The 15,630-nt window shown below is 34.1% G+C and overlaps 1 protein-coding gene across 5 annotated transcripts in view; it reads right to left on the bottom strand.

Moving 5' to 3' along the window:
- HACE1 (HECT domain and ankyrin repeat containing E3 ubiquitin protein ligase 1) overlaps positions 1-15,630 on the bottom strand; it is a 110,951-nt gene that overhangs the window by 42,795 nt on the left and 52,526 nt on the right. For all 5 annotated transcript variants that reach the window (XM_055329969.1, XM_055329968.1, XM_055329967.1 and 2 more), the window contains 4 exons: positions 10,931-11,081; positions 3,714-4,048; positions 3,202-3,270; positions 2,872-2,959 (listed from right to left, as the gene is read on the bottom strand). In XM_055329969.1, the coding sequence (XP_055185944.1) occupies positions 2,872-2,959; positions 3,202-3,270; positions 3,714-4,048; positions 10,931-11,081 (643 nt within the window). The remainder of the gene's footprint in view (positions 1-2,871; positions 2,960-3,201; positions 3,271-3,713; positions 4,049-10,930; positions 11,082-15,630) is intronic.

Genomic DNA, 15,630 nt, shown 5'->3' on the forward strand with positions numbered 1-15,630 from the left:
CAGGCTCATTTTGTACTTCCCTGACCTACCCCTGAAATTAATCATTTGTCCAAAAAGCCCTGGTTAATTCAGAACGGTGTTTCTGGGCCAAGAACTGGGTGCCAGGTTTGGTTTACCTATTGATCTACATTAAAAATTTTAAGTTCACACCGATATCTTCAATTCTAATATAACAGCACACAGTGCACTCTATTCTCCTCCATTTTGAAACTCCTTTCTCCAATACTAAGAAACCAAGCTCCCATAATAAATACACTTACTTATCTGATAAACTGCCCCACCCTGTATATAACCCAATTTCCTGTCACTGACATGGACACTTTACTGCATGGATGCCCTCTACCCTACTCAGGCTCTGTCAGTCTACTCTGAGCACCTGTCACCATCCCCTACACTGGACATCAGCATGTGCTGCTCCAACTCACATCTCTATGCTGGGCCCCTCTTCGACACAATCTCCTTACCACACACAAGCTCCAAAATCCCACGCTAGGCTGGCTACCACTATGCATGTGAACCCCTTCCTTACCCTGGCCAGGCAACAAAACCTCCTCTGTGGTGAAAGAGGTGGACAGCTTAATGCAGATGCTTTTGACTAAATTGTCCAGGAAAGGAAGAGGAAAACAGAAGTGAAAAGCAGAGATAATATTAAAAATAACAAACTATCTCTTTCAAAAACTAAAAGCTTGGGATGCCTGGGTGGCTCAGCGGTTAAGCATCTGCCTTTGGCTCAGGGTGGGGACCAAGTCCCACATCGGGCTCCCTGCATGGAGCCTCCTTCTTCCTCTGCCTATGTCTGCCTCTCTGTGTGTCTCTCATGAATAACTAAATAAAATCTTAAAAAAAAAAAAACTAGAAGCTTTTTTCACCCATAATCTCATTTGCCCTAGATTAGAGTTACATAGTTTGAATTTAAAAAACAGACTTTTGGGATCCCTGGGTGGCGCAGCGGTTTGGCGCTTGCCTTTGGCCCAGGGCGCGATCCTGGAGACCCGAGATCGAATCCCACGTCAGGCTCCCGGTGCATGGAGCCTGCTTCTCCCTCTGCCTATGTCTCTGCCCCTCTCTCTCTCTCTCTCTCTCTGTGTGACTATCATAAAAAAAAATAAAAAAATAAAAATAAAATAAAATAAAATAAAAAAATAAAAAACAGACTTTTAAAATCTTGTTCTCTCACTTAGTAGTTGAATGACTTAAACAAGGTACTTAATCTCTTCAGTTAAAGAGTACCTATCTTTGCATGATTGCTATGAAAATAATCTATGTCGGACACTTGGGTGGCTCAGTTGGTTGGGCGTGTTCCTTAGCTCAGTCATGATCCCAGGGTCTTGGGATCGAGCCCCCGCATTGGGGTCCCAGCACAGCAAGCTGCCTATTTTTCCCTCTCCTCCCTGCTTATGCTCTCTGTCGCTGTCTCTGTCTCTCAAATAATTAAAATCTTTAAAAAAAAACCATGTAAAGCAAATATATATCTGACCTAGAGTTAGCATTTAATAAATATAAGTTATTATTACTACCTTCTCTTTTACATTATTGTTTTTAACACGTCAAAGGATAGCTATATACACATGTATAATTTTATAAAAAGTAGTTCTTAATTTTCTTTAATTTCTGAAAGATTCAGTGTCCCTAAAGACATTTAAAAACACCTACAGTATCTATGACTACTAACCAAACCAGAGCCTCCAGTCTATCCTACAATTTTGACAAATTATTTCCTGAAGTTTTGCCAAGCTCGTATCGTTCTCCTGAAGCAAAGTTACCAGGGGCTGCTGAGAGTCTAGAAAACAAAGGTTTGCAATGTGGCAATCAAGGTTTAACAAAGTATGATCCCAACCTGTCTTTCCAGAATTACATCTCATTCCTCACCTACACAAAATTTGTTTCAGCCACTGTAATTTTATACACTTTTCCATTTACAAGCCCTGACCCATATCTTGGCTAGAATGTTCATCTTCCTCATTTACTCCCAGCAAGATTCTGCAATATTTTTCAAGGTCCAGCAGAAAATACACCTCCTCTTCAAAATTTTCCTTTACTACAACAGGCAAAAGCAAGGTCTTCCTCCCTTAAACTTCTAAACAACTAGATAATAATATAATTACTGTTTCATAGGTACATTTATTATCTCCCCTGCTAGAATGAATTAAGATCTTTCTGGAAAAAAGACATATGCTTTCTATCTCCAAATAACTACCATTTATTGAACATACATACCAATTATATTTATTCTTCACAATAGTTTTGTGAAATTGGTATCATTATCTCTATTTTATAGATGAAGAAACCAAGACTCAAGGATGTTGGAAACGTGCCCCAAATTACACAGCTGGCAAAAACAACCTTTTCCCTAGAATGTCATGAAACATGAGATATGAGGAATGAACTTTGCTACTAGGGAAAAGGCTCTCAGGTCAAATAAATTTGGAGGATTAAAAAAGTTTAATCACTATTTTAGGCAAAGGGCTTCTCAAAGCCTTTTAACAAGCTGTTGATATGCTTTATAAATCTCCAACAGAGATATTATTATATTTTCCAAATGCATTTGGGGATAAAATCCTTTTCTCAAGGATCATTAATCTTATAGGACAAATATTCCATGAAACCCATTTCAGGAAATGTGGCAATGTATTCTGTTGTCTTTGCGCACAGTGGGCACTCAATACACACCTCCTTAAAGATAAAAAAAAAAAAATGCTCCTCATATTAAAGCAACATACTAATGTAATTCCACATACTAATATAAAGAATAAGGCAATTTCACTCTTCTTATAGCAGGAGGTCCAAGTATAATAATTAACATCATTAAATAGCACTCAAATTTTAAAAATTTTCATTAGACAGACTAAAAAGATTAAGAGAAATCTCTACCTGTGCTTTTATGATATGCATGAATCTTGACATCAACTCAGGACATTCAAGGAGGAAATGAAAGTGATCAAATATAATTTTGGGATTTCTAAAAGAAAAATATAATTTGTTTGAATGGACAGGAAGAATGAGTTGTTATTAAGTCAAATGCAAATTCAGATATACAGATACTGAAGCAGGAAAAAATATTAATCCACACTTATAATAGTTTTACTTGTCATGGCGCATTTTTTGAATAGTAATAGAAATAACATTATTTCTGTTGAGATACAAACTATGTAAAGAAATAAAAGTCTACGAGGGCAATGCATGAATCCAAGAAAGCCTTACCTATTAACAAAGCATTTTAAAACTTCATCATGTTTGCAGACAAATTCAATGAAACGGGGTGAGGTCATTCTGTGGGTGATAAAAAAACCAATCAGAACACAGAGAAATTGATGATACAGCAAATTTCATAATGATGTACAGATATGGACTGGCTTCTATACAGAAAAAAAAAAGGATATGGGTTTGGACTGTCTTTACAAAAATTTAAGAAACTGAGGCATACCTAGTCAATTTATAAGATAAAACAGTAACTGTTTAAAAATCTTGAAATTTTAAACATCTTTGCTCTATACATTTTGAATACATAATTAAGTATCCTATACAAAGTGAGGATCTTTAATTAATAACTTATATAATCTTAAAACTCAAATATTTTTAGATTAGTAAAGTATCATAAAACATCAACACAGAACCTAAAATCAACAAATTATTATCTGTTGTTACTGAAGTTACAAAAAAATCATAGCTTTTCTTCATCTATCAGAAAAGGAAATAATAAGCAGAAATCTTACCCTGGAGGCATCTGACAAGAACAGCACATGTAAAAAGCTTGAATGACAGCACTTAGCCGGTTAGCTGTCATAGAAATAACATCCTGACAGTCTGCACTGGCTTCCTGTTTCCCTCCAAGAGCATCTGGTTTAGATTCTCCTGTGCCAGTGGATAGATTTTCATAGCTCCCAGGTCCTGGAGGTTCAAATGGAGGAATGGAAGTACCATCTTGATCTTGGCCTTTTTGTTTCAGTAAAATAGAAGTGATATCCGTGGAGTCCTTTTTGTTTTTCATCAATTCTGTAGCTATTAAAACTAGCCATTCATCTAATGAGTGCCAAAGCAATTCAAGAGGCTAGGAGAAAAACAGAAGCGTTTTTTAAACATCATTCTTAAACTCCAGGAGAAAAAAACCTCACACAAAAAAATAATATAAAAGAGAAAATTTATTCTAGAGATTTCTATTTTCCCAAGTTAATGTCATAACAATGCCTAAAGGTAAGTAACAAAAACATAAATGCCACATAAATAACAATTTCTTTGCTTATAGCAAAAATTTATTCCTTGGGATAAAAAGGTAAAACTAAAGCCTAACAAAAAAATTTATAAGCAATCTATCCTCTTTTAAAATTTTTCAAAAAAATAAAAAAATAATAAAAAATAAATAAATAAAATTTTTCAAAAACTTAGCTTTAAAAACATATACTACTTCTATATATACAATCCCCCAACCTTTACTATATTCATGTGTCAACAATTTTCAATTATAAATCTTTTCTCAATTAGAAAAACTAGAATTTCTAAAAAAGTTTAATAAACAGCTTAGTTTTGGAGTGCCTGCCTGGCTCAGTCAGTGCAGCATGCAACTTGATCTCAGAGTTCGGAGCCTCACACTGAGTGTAGAGATTACTAAAAGAAATAAGTTTTTAAAAAAAGTTTACTGTGCTCTTTTTTTACAAGTAATTCACAGAATTTTGAAAATTTTATGGTAAAGTTAAAAATATGATGTAATATTTATATATACACATACATGTTTCCATGCACATATACATAAAATCCATCTCTAATAACTAGTAATTATCAAATACTGACCAGCAAATTCTTAATTCCAAGTAAAGATTAACAGCTTAAAAAAAGAAAAAGAGGGAGAGAGTAAAGTGTTTCTTATTTCTACACTATTTAAAATATTCCTTTTAAGAATAATGAAATATCTTTTGTAAATTAACAACAAATGAAATTCCTTTTTATATATTATGTGATCACAAAAGCTACAATAGGACCAAGTACTAAAAAAAATTAAATACATACATCATCCCTAATAATTAGTAATTTTTAAAAATTTTATTCAGTTATTCATGAGAGACACAGAGAGAGGCAGAGACACAGGCAGAGAGAGAAGCAAGCTCCCTGTGGGGAGTCCAACGTGGGACTCAATCCCAGGACCCCAGGATCACGACCTGAGCCAAAGGCAGACACTCAACCACTGAGCCACTCAGGCGTCCCCCATTAATTTTTAACAAGGAGAAATACTATCAAACAACAAGCTAGCAGTGATCTAGTATTCACCACCATAACTAGTTAGTAATACTGTACGGTTTACTTGGAAGTTGCTATGAGAGTTAAGCTTTAATGTCCTCATCATAACAACAGGAAAATGGTAATAATATGAGAGAAGGATGTGTTAACTGACCTTATACACATGTACCAAATTATCACACTTGTACACCTTAAACTTACACAGTGTTATAGGCCAGTTATATCTCAATAGAACTTGGGGGAAAAAAGACCGCTAGAACATTTTTAACCCCAAATAAAAACTTAACAATTATGGGGGGGTGGCAAGGATAGCAGTTAAATGCTCCTTTATTCCTACACTACTTTAAACATTCCTTTTTTTTTAATTTTTTTATTTATGATAGTCACAGAGAGAGAGAGAAAGAGAGAGAGAGAGAGAGAGAGAGAGAGAGAGAGAGAGAGGCGGAGACATAGGCAGAGGGAGAAGCAGGCTCCATGCACCAGGAGCCCAACGTGGGATTCGATCCTGGGTCTCCAGGATCCCGCCCTGGGCCAAAGGCAGGCGCTAAACCGCTGCGCCACCCAGGGATCCCTACTTTAAACATTCCTATTGAGAATGATGAATTGTCTTTCTGCAAATATAAAAGTTACTCTTCCTTTTTGTTTCTTATAGGATCACAGAATGCTACACATTAGACCATGTGCTTCAGAAAGACCCATGCCTACAATATTTCAACCAAAAGAAATAATGTTACTTTTTAAGATTAAAATATTAAAATCTTACTTTATGGAAATAGATTCTACAAATATATTTGGAAGTTTAGGGAATATTTAAACAACCTGTTCTTCCAGGAAATTCTTTACAGTTATTTTCTCTTTTTTTAAGATTTAAATTCAATTAGCCAACATATAGTAGTACATCATTAGTTTCTGATGTAGTGCTCCAGAATTCATCAGTTGTGTTTAACACTAAGTGCTCATCACATCACATACTCTCCTTAATGCCCATCACCCATTTAACTCATCCCCCCTACAATTATTTTCTAACAAATTCATCTGCTATATGTTCAGCCTTTCTTCAGATTTCCAGAACATTCTCTTTTTGAGAATATTTGACTTACTGCATTTGCAAATGATTAGATCAGCCCAAGTCATCACTGTAACAAACCAAAAGAGGCAAACAAAACAAAATAAAGCAAAAAGCCCCCACTATCACCAACAAAAACCTATTTGCTTCATTTAACAAATATTTAGTTAGTACACACTAGGCAACAGTTAAGCAAAGTAAGAAACTAATTATACTCTGAGGCTGAAATAAGCACTCCTGTCCCCCACAAAGAAGGCTTTTCCATGGTCAGGCACAGCAGTTGGGAGATCCAGGATCCCTGAGATGCTGAAAGGAAGTGCAAGAAGTACCAGCTGCCATAAACACTGATGTGCCACCTGCACCGAAAATGTCTTTATTCTCCTCATGAGCAAAACATTAAACCTGCTGTAAAAGATGAAAAAGAACTTTTTATGCTAGCAAAACTTTTAGTTTTACGTCACCAAATGAACTTCCAAAAAAGAAAGAACATGTGGGAATGTAAGACTTCTTGAAACAAAAGGCAAAAGGAATAATTGGCCTCTAAATGAGATGGGCTAAAAACCTAGAAAATGACCACACTGGATGGAGATGAAGCCTAAGGCAAGAAATGATACCTAAATGCTCACACAGAGGAGAGCTCTAAGACTGAATCAACAACAATCCTACTTTTAAACACTGACAATGCATAAAAATTAAAGGTCAATTCTGAATAATCCAGAAACAATTTTTTAAAAGCCAGATCTGTGTAAAAATAATAGTTCTAGAAAGAGTTTTTGGTAAAGGAACATAGCAAAAATTAAAAGAGATTGAGGGAAAAAAGAAGTGGTAAGTCATCTTAGACCTTTCTTTACTTTTCTCTTTTCCCTATCTTTTTCCCTATCTTTTCGTTCTTCATTCACACATGCATTAAAACTAATTTCCAACCTCAAGGTATCTTTACGTAGAGAGTTGTCCCTTTGAAGATTTTTTTCAGTTCATGCCTCAATAACAAAAAGAAAACTGTGAAAATAACTTTAATTTCTAACTGTGGTGTAGCAGCCTCAGACAAAAAATGAACTATTGCAAAGCTTATCTATGATGCTTTCTATATCTATAAATAATAATGATAAAAACATTAGATAAGATACAAATATATCAACTATTACTGAAAAATGAGTCAATGACTATGGAAAATGGATCAATGACTATAGAAGCCATTAGCAGGCTTCTTGGCATTGTGAAATACTGCTTCATTTCATATTACGGAATAGTCTTTACTACAGAAATATATTTTACACATAGTAACAATGCTGTGACTATCATACATGATTTTCAAAACATTTTAGGTCCTATTTCAAAGCTGTTATATATAAAAATCTCAACTTGTTGGATAATGTTAAAATTATTAATATCCAAAAAATTATTAATATCCATATACCAGAGTGAGACACAGATTTTATAGGAAAGCATTACTAATTTAAGTTCTCTAATAGTGTCTTGAAATTTTCTCTTAGTCTATTCTCAATTTGATAATATCAAAAGTTATAACCCCAAAGATAAGATTTTAATGTAAAAAATTTCTCAATCTTTTCTGTCTTCCAAATAGACCCAATTATAATTTTATGAAAGTGTTAATAGTCACAGCTTACTATTCTCTCTCTCTCAGACACACACACACACACACACACCCCATATCAAGATTCAGGAAGCCTAAATTGTCTTCCCCATGCTCCCACTGCTTCAATAACCATAACTACCTTCTCCCTCAGATGCCCCAAAGTTCCCAAGGCACTAGATATATATCTCTTAACACCGAAAAAAATGGCTAAGTGTTAAGATTAACTTAAAGGATTTCTTAGATAAATCAGAAAACTAGTAACAGGATGTTAAACAATTTCACCTACTAAAACCACGTGGCCTATAAATCCACTCATACTTAATGGAAAACCCATTAGTTAATCCTAACAATAAAGTGACATGTCAGAGTACCTAGTTAATGAAATAGAAAGTAGGGATCACCTGCTACCTTAGACAAAATGTGGTAAAAATTAAGATGGTATTTCCAATCTAGCATTGCAGGAACTCAGGAAATGGTTATGATCTTTACAACTGTGAATCACCCCACAGTGAACCGAAGACTTTATATACACAGATGACAACACAGTTTCTATATTTTATCCTTGTAAGTTGGAGGGCAGATCATTTTGTCATCCTCCAGTCTACATTTAACTCACACAATTATATGAAAGAGCCTATATGTTTTAATAGTAACATCTAATGTTTTTTAAAAATTAGGTGAGTTTTGTAATAAAAATATTTTACTAATGTGCAAGGTCAAATTTTAAGAGAAAATGAGTGGTCAGAGGTATAAGTAGTTGTCAATGATGGAAAAAAAATTACCTTAAAAAAAGAAAAAAGAAACTAACAAAAGGAACTTTTTATATTATATGTGTCATTGATATATGACAATCAAAAACAGAGTTTAGATTTCATAAAAGAAAAGCACAAAGAAAACCAGTGATAGCCTTTTCTACTCTATTATACCTGTAATGATGGGCTAGATAGAAAACTAACATTTTAAGTCAAGCATTAAATTCCCACACAGAGGCTACTAATTAGCACACAACTTATTTTCTGATGTCATTAGCAAACACATGGCAGACTTAAATTTTAACGACAGCACCAAAGACATCAGACAAGAGTGAATATAACCTACATGCAATTTGGGTAACAGTGATTCTATTTATACCTGATTTTATTTTGTATTCATCATTATACATAAGTAGAGAGGATAAGCAGAAAATGAAATCAAGCCTAGATTCAGTAACCAACAGCCTGGGCCACACAAGAATACATTAAGAATAATTGCATGGAATGTGAATGTTTAAGCAGTAAAATTCACTTAAAACAACACTGACAAAACAGTGCAACAATATTTAGATTCAAAATTTGCAAGGATAGCAAGTTATCACTCCAAACACTATTTTAAAAAACAGACACAAGAAGTGCTGAAGAAGTGGTATGTAAAAAGCCAAAATTTGAATTATAAGAAGATGTATAACTGACTTCTTCCAGGAGGTGGCACAATAAGGGAAAAAAAAGGGAAGGAAAAATAAGAAACATTCTCTCTCTCTCTCTCTCTCTCTCTCACACACACACACACACACACACACACACACACAGCTGCAAACTCTTTCTTATACTAATTCTTTAAAAAAAAATAGTGAAGCAAACAGATGCAAGACAAACCTTTCTGAAAGCCTATCATATCCATTTTAGGTTATTAAAAAATCTACTAGTGTCAAAATACTTCCAAAACACCTATCTGTAAGTGCCCAAAAAATTTCTGTGTAAGAAAAGAATCATTTAGCATAGTTCATTAGTTTTACTTTAAATTTTACAGACAGTAAAGCTATCAATCTGAGGAAATGGCACATAAAAATGTTTATATCACTTTTTGGATAGATAACCTGTATTTATACTCAAAAGACTAAAGAAATAGAAGCCTTTGTGAACCCAAAAGCAAATTTTATGCTATGAAAATCCCTTAAATTACCTTTAAAAAATAACACAAAAACAGTTATAAAATTACACATTCGTCCAACATCTGAGTTGTCTAAAAATAAAATGCCACAAAAAAGCCTTAACAATAGCAATTATAGCCACGTTCATTTTGCTTAGTTCGTAAAATTTTAATTTGATTTGGGTGGCAACATTGTCTTGGGTCTTACAGGAAGCAGCTGATGCAATACAAAATATTTAAAGAATATATGGGGCGCCTGGGTGGTGGCTCAGTTGGTTAAGCATCTGCCTTCCGCTTAGATCCAGCCCTGTGTCTGGCTCCCTGTTCAGCGGGAAGCCTGCTTCTCCCTTGCCCTTTTCCCCTCACATCCTTCTCTCCACCTTCCATCTTGCTCCTGCTCTCTAATAAATAAAATCTTTAAAAAAAAAAAAAAAAAGCAAAGAAAATATCTCAATGATTTTTCCTTGAAGTGATCTCAAGAATTGGTAGTAAATCCAGGAAATGAACGTAAGCTTACTTCAAAAACACATACACATACATAACACACACATGATAATAACCTCTAAATAGAACAATTATGTTCAGAGGGGAGGTGGACGGGTTAAATAGGTGATGAGGATTAAGAAGTGCATTTGTCATAATGAGCACAGGGAGACGTATGGAATTGCTGAATCACTATACTGTATACCTGAAACTAACTTTAACACTGTATGTTAACCAACTAGAATTAAAATTAAAACTTTAAAAAAATAGACACAAGAGAAAAAAAGAAAACTAGATGTTTTCTTTCCTTCTGAATAAGAAATTAAAAAAAAAAAACACATGATGGCTGCATATTGTCACATTTACCTGTAACCCAATAAAAAAGTAGACTTAAAAATTAAGTATCTTTAATCTTAAAATACACTAATGGAATTACAATGTTAGTTACAAGAAAAATACAGAAGAAAGCTCACCACTTAGGATTTCTAATGATTAGACAGAAATGAAAGGAGAAAAGTGTACCTAACTTAAAATGTGATATGAGTAGGAAGTAAACTTAGTTTATGAGGTTTCTGACTAATGAAAGCATGCTTTGTCCAATTCATCTCTTTTTCATCTATCTTCCTAATAATGTCATATATTTTTCTGACCTTGAACACTTGGCTTCTTGGAGTTTTATTCCCGTTGTAGCCCAAATCGATTCCATTACTGGGAGAGGATGGACCAATTCGAAAGACATGACAAAATATCCTCACAATCCTTAAGAGGCTCTTCATCTGAGCATCATAATTACTAGACAGACTGAAAATAAAAATTAAAATATGAACAGGTTAGGTGAAATAAAACAAATTACATCTTAATTTAAAACATTCAAATTACACTGACCATGCAGGTTTCCTAATATAAGGAGCAAATTCCTACCATGACAGGGTTGGAATGTTTTAATAGGAAGTTGCTATACATTATTTGGATTGCATATGAATGAATTATTAATGTTTAAGCAATCAGAATAAAACTGATAATCAAAGCATAAAACTATGAAGAAAAGCACCACTGTAAAATGGTTTCTTGAGGCACCAACTTAAGGCAAATTCGAACTTTCACTTCCCAAAGTATATAATGTAAATTACACTGAGTCTTTAGAACTCTGAGAATATTTCACAGAGAAACAATGATAGAAATGTTGATTATGTTAAGTCAACCCACAACTCAATTGTAGAAGCTGAACTTTCTACTCTCCTATCCATAACCTCATTTTCCCTCCACTCCCCAGAATAGTAACCAATTGTTCTGTACAGTAGAACATTTACAAATTGAATAATCTTAAAGTTACTATCAGCAAGGGTGGTTCTCACATAATGGGTAGTCTTATGACTCTATATAAATATAGGATATATCCCACTATGGAAAAAAGAAAAGAAAAACTCAAATCCAACTAACACAATAATACTGAATATAATACAAACCTTTGACAAATCAAAAAGACCTTTAGAATTCTTCACTGCCTGGGGATTGTTAATCATTACAAATATCAACCAACTACCCTTCCACAGAGAAACTGTAGGAGTTAGGCTAAATCTGTACTGAATCCAATGACAAATCCTAAGGAAAAAAAAACCTCTTGTCATTCAAGTGGTGGTTTCATTTTGAAATCTCTAACATCACTTATCTTGTATTACAATAGTTGCTCAATAGAGTAAAGAGTTGCATAAACTTCTGGGCAGAATGGTATGTCCATCAATTGGTAGATAGATAGATGGTATGTCAACTCAATAATATTTAATAATGTTATATGGTGACATACGGTGACTCTACTTATGATAAGCACCGAGTAGCATACAGAATTGTTGAATCACTATGTATGTTGTACACAAACTAATGTAACATTGTATGTCAATAATGATAATTAAAAAAAAAAAAGAGGGGGAATTAGTAATGTGGAAATGACAAATGCCTACTTCTAAGAATTTCAGTGTGGTAATGCCAAATAGAGGGTATTTTCTAACCTGGTGACATGTGAACCCAAAGTTTTCTGACATTTTCACTTCAATATTCCTGTTGTTTCTCATTCTAGGAATTATTAAATGGTTAAAAGTAGTCAATAAAAATTAGCTATCAGTTCCAATTGTTAGTGAAACGTAACAGTTGCTGCTATCCACACTGTATTAAACTGGGAAAGCTACTTAGCAAAACTTTTTGTTTTAGTAACTTTGAATTAAATGTGTATAAAATCACTACTTTAGCTTGTACTGATTTTGAAACACTTTATGAAGTGTTTCTAATTTTATAGCCAAAGATTGTTAAGACTGATAAAATAGAAATGTAGTTTAGCTGAAACTCTTTCTTTCTTTGTGTTGTCACTCAGAAAAGTTTAACTATAATGATTCTCAAATTCTTCCATGAGAAAGAGGTAAATCCTCTGCAACATTACCATAGATATAAAAACTTAATTAAGTACCTGATCTAGGAAACACTTCATGAGACATCTTAAGAAGTATTTTCTTACACAGTGGAATCTGAATATCACTGTCTATTATTAATACAGTCTAAAACTTTGTATTACTATATCCAGTTTAAAGTTCTTCAAGCTAATTCACTGGATCTAAAAAATGTTATTTTTCACTTTACAACCTGTGAAATACCTCTTTAGTATTATACAAAAAGATCATAAAATCCAAGCTTCATCATATCCTCCATTTAATCATAAAATGATAATTTCTTCCCAAGCCATGAGGTCTCAATATAAAAGTTTTAACATTAATTTCCTATTTCAAAGTCCTATCAATGTACTTACCTTTCATTTACATAAGAGTATACTTTGATTCAGTGCCTTACTAAGCAAACAGTTGTGATTTCTGTTCATTTACACATTGATAACTATCTTTATCTTTAACCATATGTATACAGAAAGCAAGATAACGTACTTATTTAGAAGAACACAACATTATCCGCAAAAGGGCCTTTAATAAATATTTGTCCTTAGTAAATATCCCTAGAATCAGTTAAACAAAAGGCTATCCATTTTTTTAAGGGTAAGCTAAATAATATCTCAATTGTCACTATATATTTGTATCAGTTTTCCTTAATTAAAATTTCTGTTAAAGTAAATGGCCAAAATTATATCACATTATGGGTTAAGAAACATAAAATGATTCACAAATGAATAAACAGAAAGGGAACAATTTGCAAAAGTACCATGAAACATAAACTGGTAGGGAGGAATAATTTGTATTTGAGATCCTCTTAAGACTCTACCTTGGCAGTTGGGAGATAACAGCAAATATATATATTGGTCTCTGCCCCTGGTTCCTGACACAGAGTTCCTAAAATCCTCATAATCTCCTAAGTGATAAGAGCACTAGGAGCATCTTTTGTTCTAATATTTGATCTTTGATCCCACTTCCTAATATACAGCTCCTAAACCTCTTATAATTTCTGGGTGATAGCAGTGTTTCTTGTTCTCCTGAGGTGACTCTTGGTGGGCTCCTGGACGGAGGCTGGCCACAAGAAAGATGAAGCCATGATCAGAAGCTTGGAATTTCCAGACCCACTTCACATTTTCCAGAAACGGAAGAGGGCCTGGAAATGCAGTTAATGATCAACATGCCTACATGATAAAGCCTCCACAAAAAGCCTAAAAATATGGGATTCAAGAAGCTTCCAGGTTGCTGAACATATCCACATACTGGGAGGGAGACAACACCCTCAACTCCATGGAGACATAAGCTCCTGTGCTCAAGATCCTCCAGCACCTTCCCCTACATATCTCTTTACCTCGCTGATCATCTACATTCTTTATCATATCTTTAATAGAGTGGTAAATCGAAATAAGAATACTTTGAGTCCCAATTTGAATACTTTGAGCTATTCTAAAAAATAAATCTAAGGGGAAGAAGGTCATGAGAATCTGATACGAAGTGAAGTCAGACAGAGCCTATAGGTAATCTGGGGACCTACTACTTGCAATTGGCATCTGAAAGTGGGATCAGTCTCACAGGAATAAGCCCTTAACCTCTAAGATCTGATGTATCTCTAGATGGACAGTTGTCAAAGCTGAGTTAAACTGTACACAGCTGCTGTCTAAAGAATTTCTTGGTCTGAGGAATAAAAAACCCACATATCTTGGTAAGTGTGGTAGTAGTGTGAGAGTAAAGGAGAAACACAGGATTTCCCAAAACAGAAAACAATACAGTAAATTCCAATAAAATACTAATAACCAATACTCACTACCAATCTCAAGAAAAAGATACACAGAACCCCAAAATGGCCATAATTAACAGATTTCACAGAACATATGAAAAGTAGCATTATAAGTCGTGAGGCAATGCAGGTTAGCAAAAAGTTTTAAAACTTCTATGGTTGTGCGATGGGACACCTGGGTGGTTCAGTCAGTTAAGCATCTGCCTTTGGCTCAGGTCCCAGTGTCCTGGGGTCAAGCCACATGTCGGCTCCCTGCTCCATGGGGAGCCTGCTTCTCCCTCTTCCTCTGCCTGCCACTTCCCCTGCTTGTTATGTGCGCTAATAAATAAAATAAAAATCTTAAAAAAAAAAAAACTTGTTATGTTTATAGCTCCCTTTCTCCTACCCTACTTCTGTTCCACTAAACTCCTTTATTACTTGTTCCAAATTGGAATCCAGAATCTGCCCTTTACTAATGATAATAGAAATCCTGGTTCTTCTAATGTGTATAGCTTGGTAAATCGTTAAACTTCAGTTTTCTTCTATGTAAAATGGAAATAACTTTCTAAATAACAAAATTACTGTGAGGTTTAAATGAAATAATGTATTTGAATGTTCCTTAGTTGAGTGCGTGGTTAATAACTATTAAAGGTAAACTTAACATAAATACATAAAAACAGACTTTCTCATTACTGTGGAAAAGCAAAAAATAAGACAAAGACTTAAACAAAAAAATAGGTTAAGTTTCTAATGTAAGAAATGTAGAGTATTTATAATAACCAAAAGCATTATCTCTGACATTTTCCATTTATATAATCATAATCATCATCTTTACTATGTGCCACACACTATGCTTGGCACTTTCTAGTACCTTATCATTGTATTTTACAATAGTTCATTAAGAAGATATTTAATACCATTTTCCAATATGGAAATAAAATCCTGAATAGGTTGTAAATTAAATATAGGAGGGATCTTGTCTGTTTTATTCACAATCAGCTATAGGTGGCCTGGTGGATAGTAGGCACTCAGAAACATATATTAGATACATGGGTAGATGATAAAGGGAAACTCAGAACAGTTACTTGCTGAAATCACATAGTAAATAGTGATATCTGGAGTTAAACCTGAGTCTGGCTGACTCCCAAGCCATGCCTTTATTTAGTATGTC

This window comes from Nyctereutes procyonoides, unplaced genomic scaffold (genome assembly GCF_905146905.1).
Source record: "Nyctereutes procyonoides isolate TBG_1078 unplaced genomic scaffold, NYPRO_anot_genome, whole genome shotgun sequence".
In the NCBI taxonomy this organism is placed as follows: Eukaryota; Metazoa; Chordata; class Mammalia; order Carnivora; family Canidae; genus Nyctereutes; species Nyctereutes procyonoides.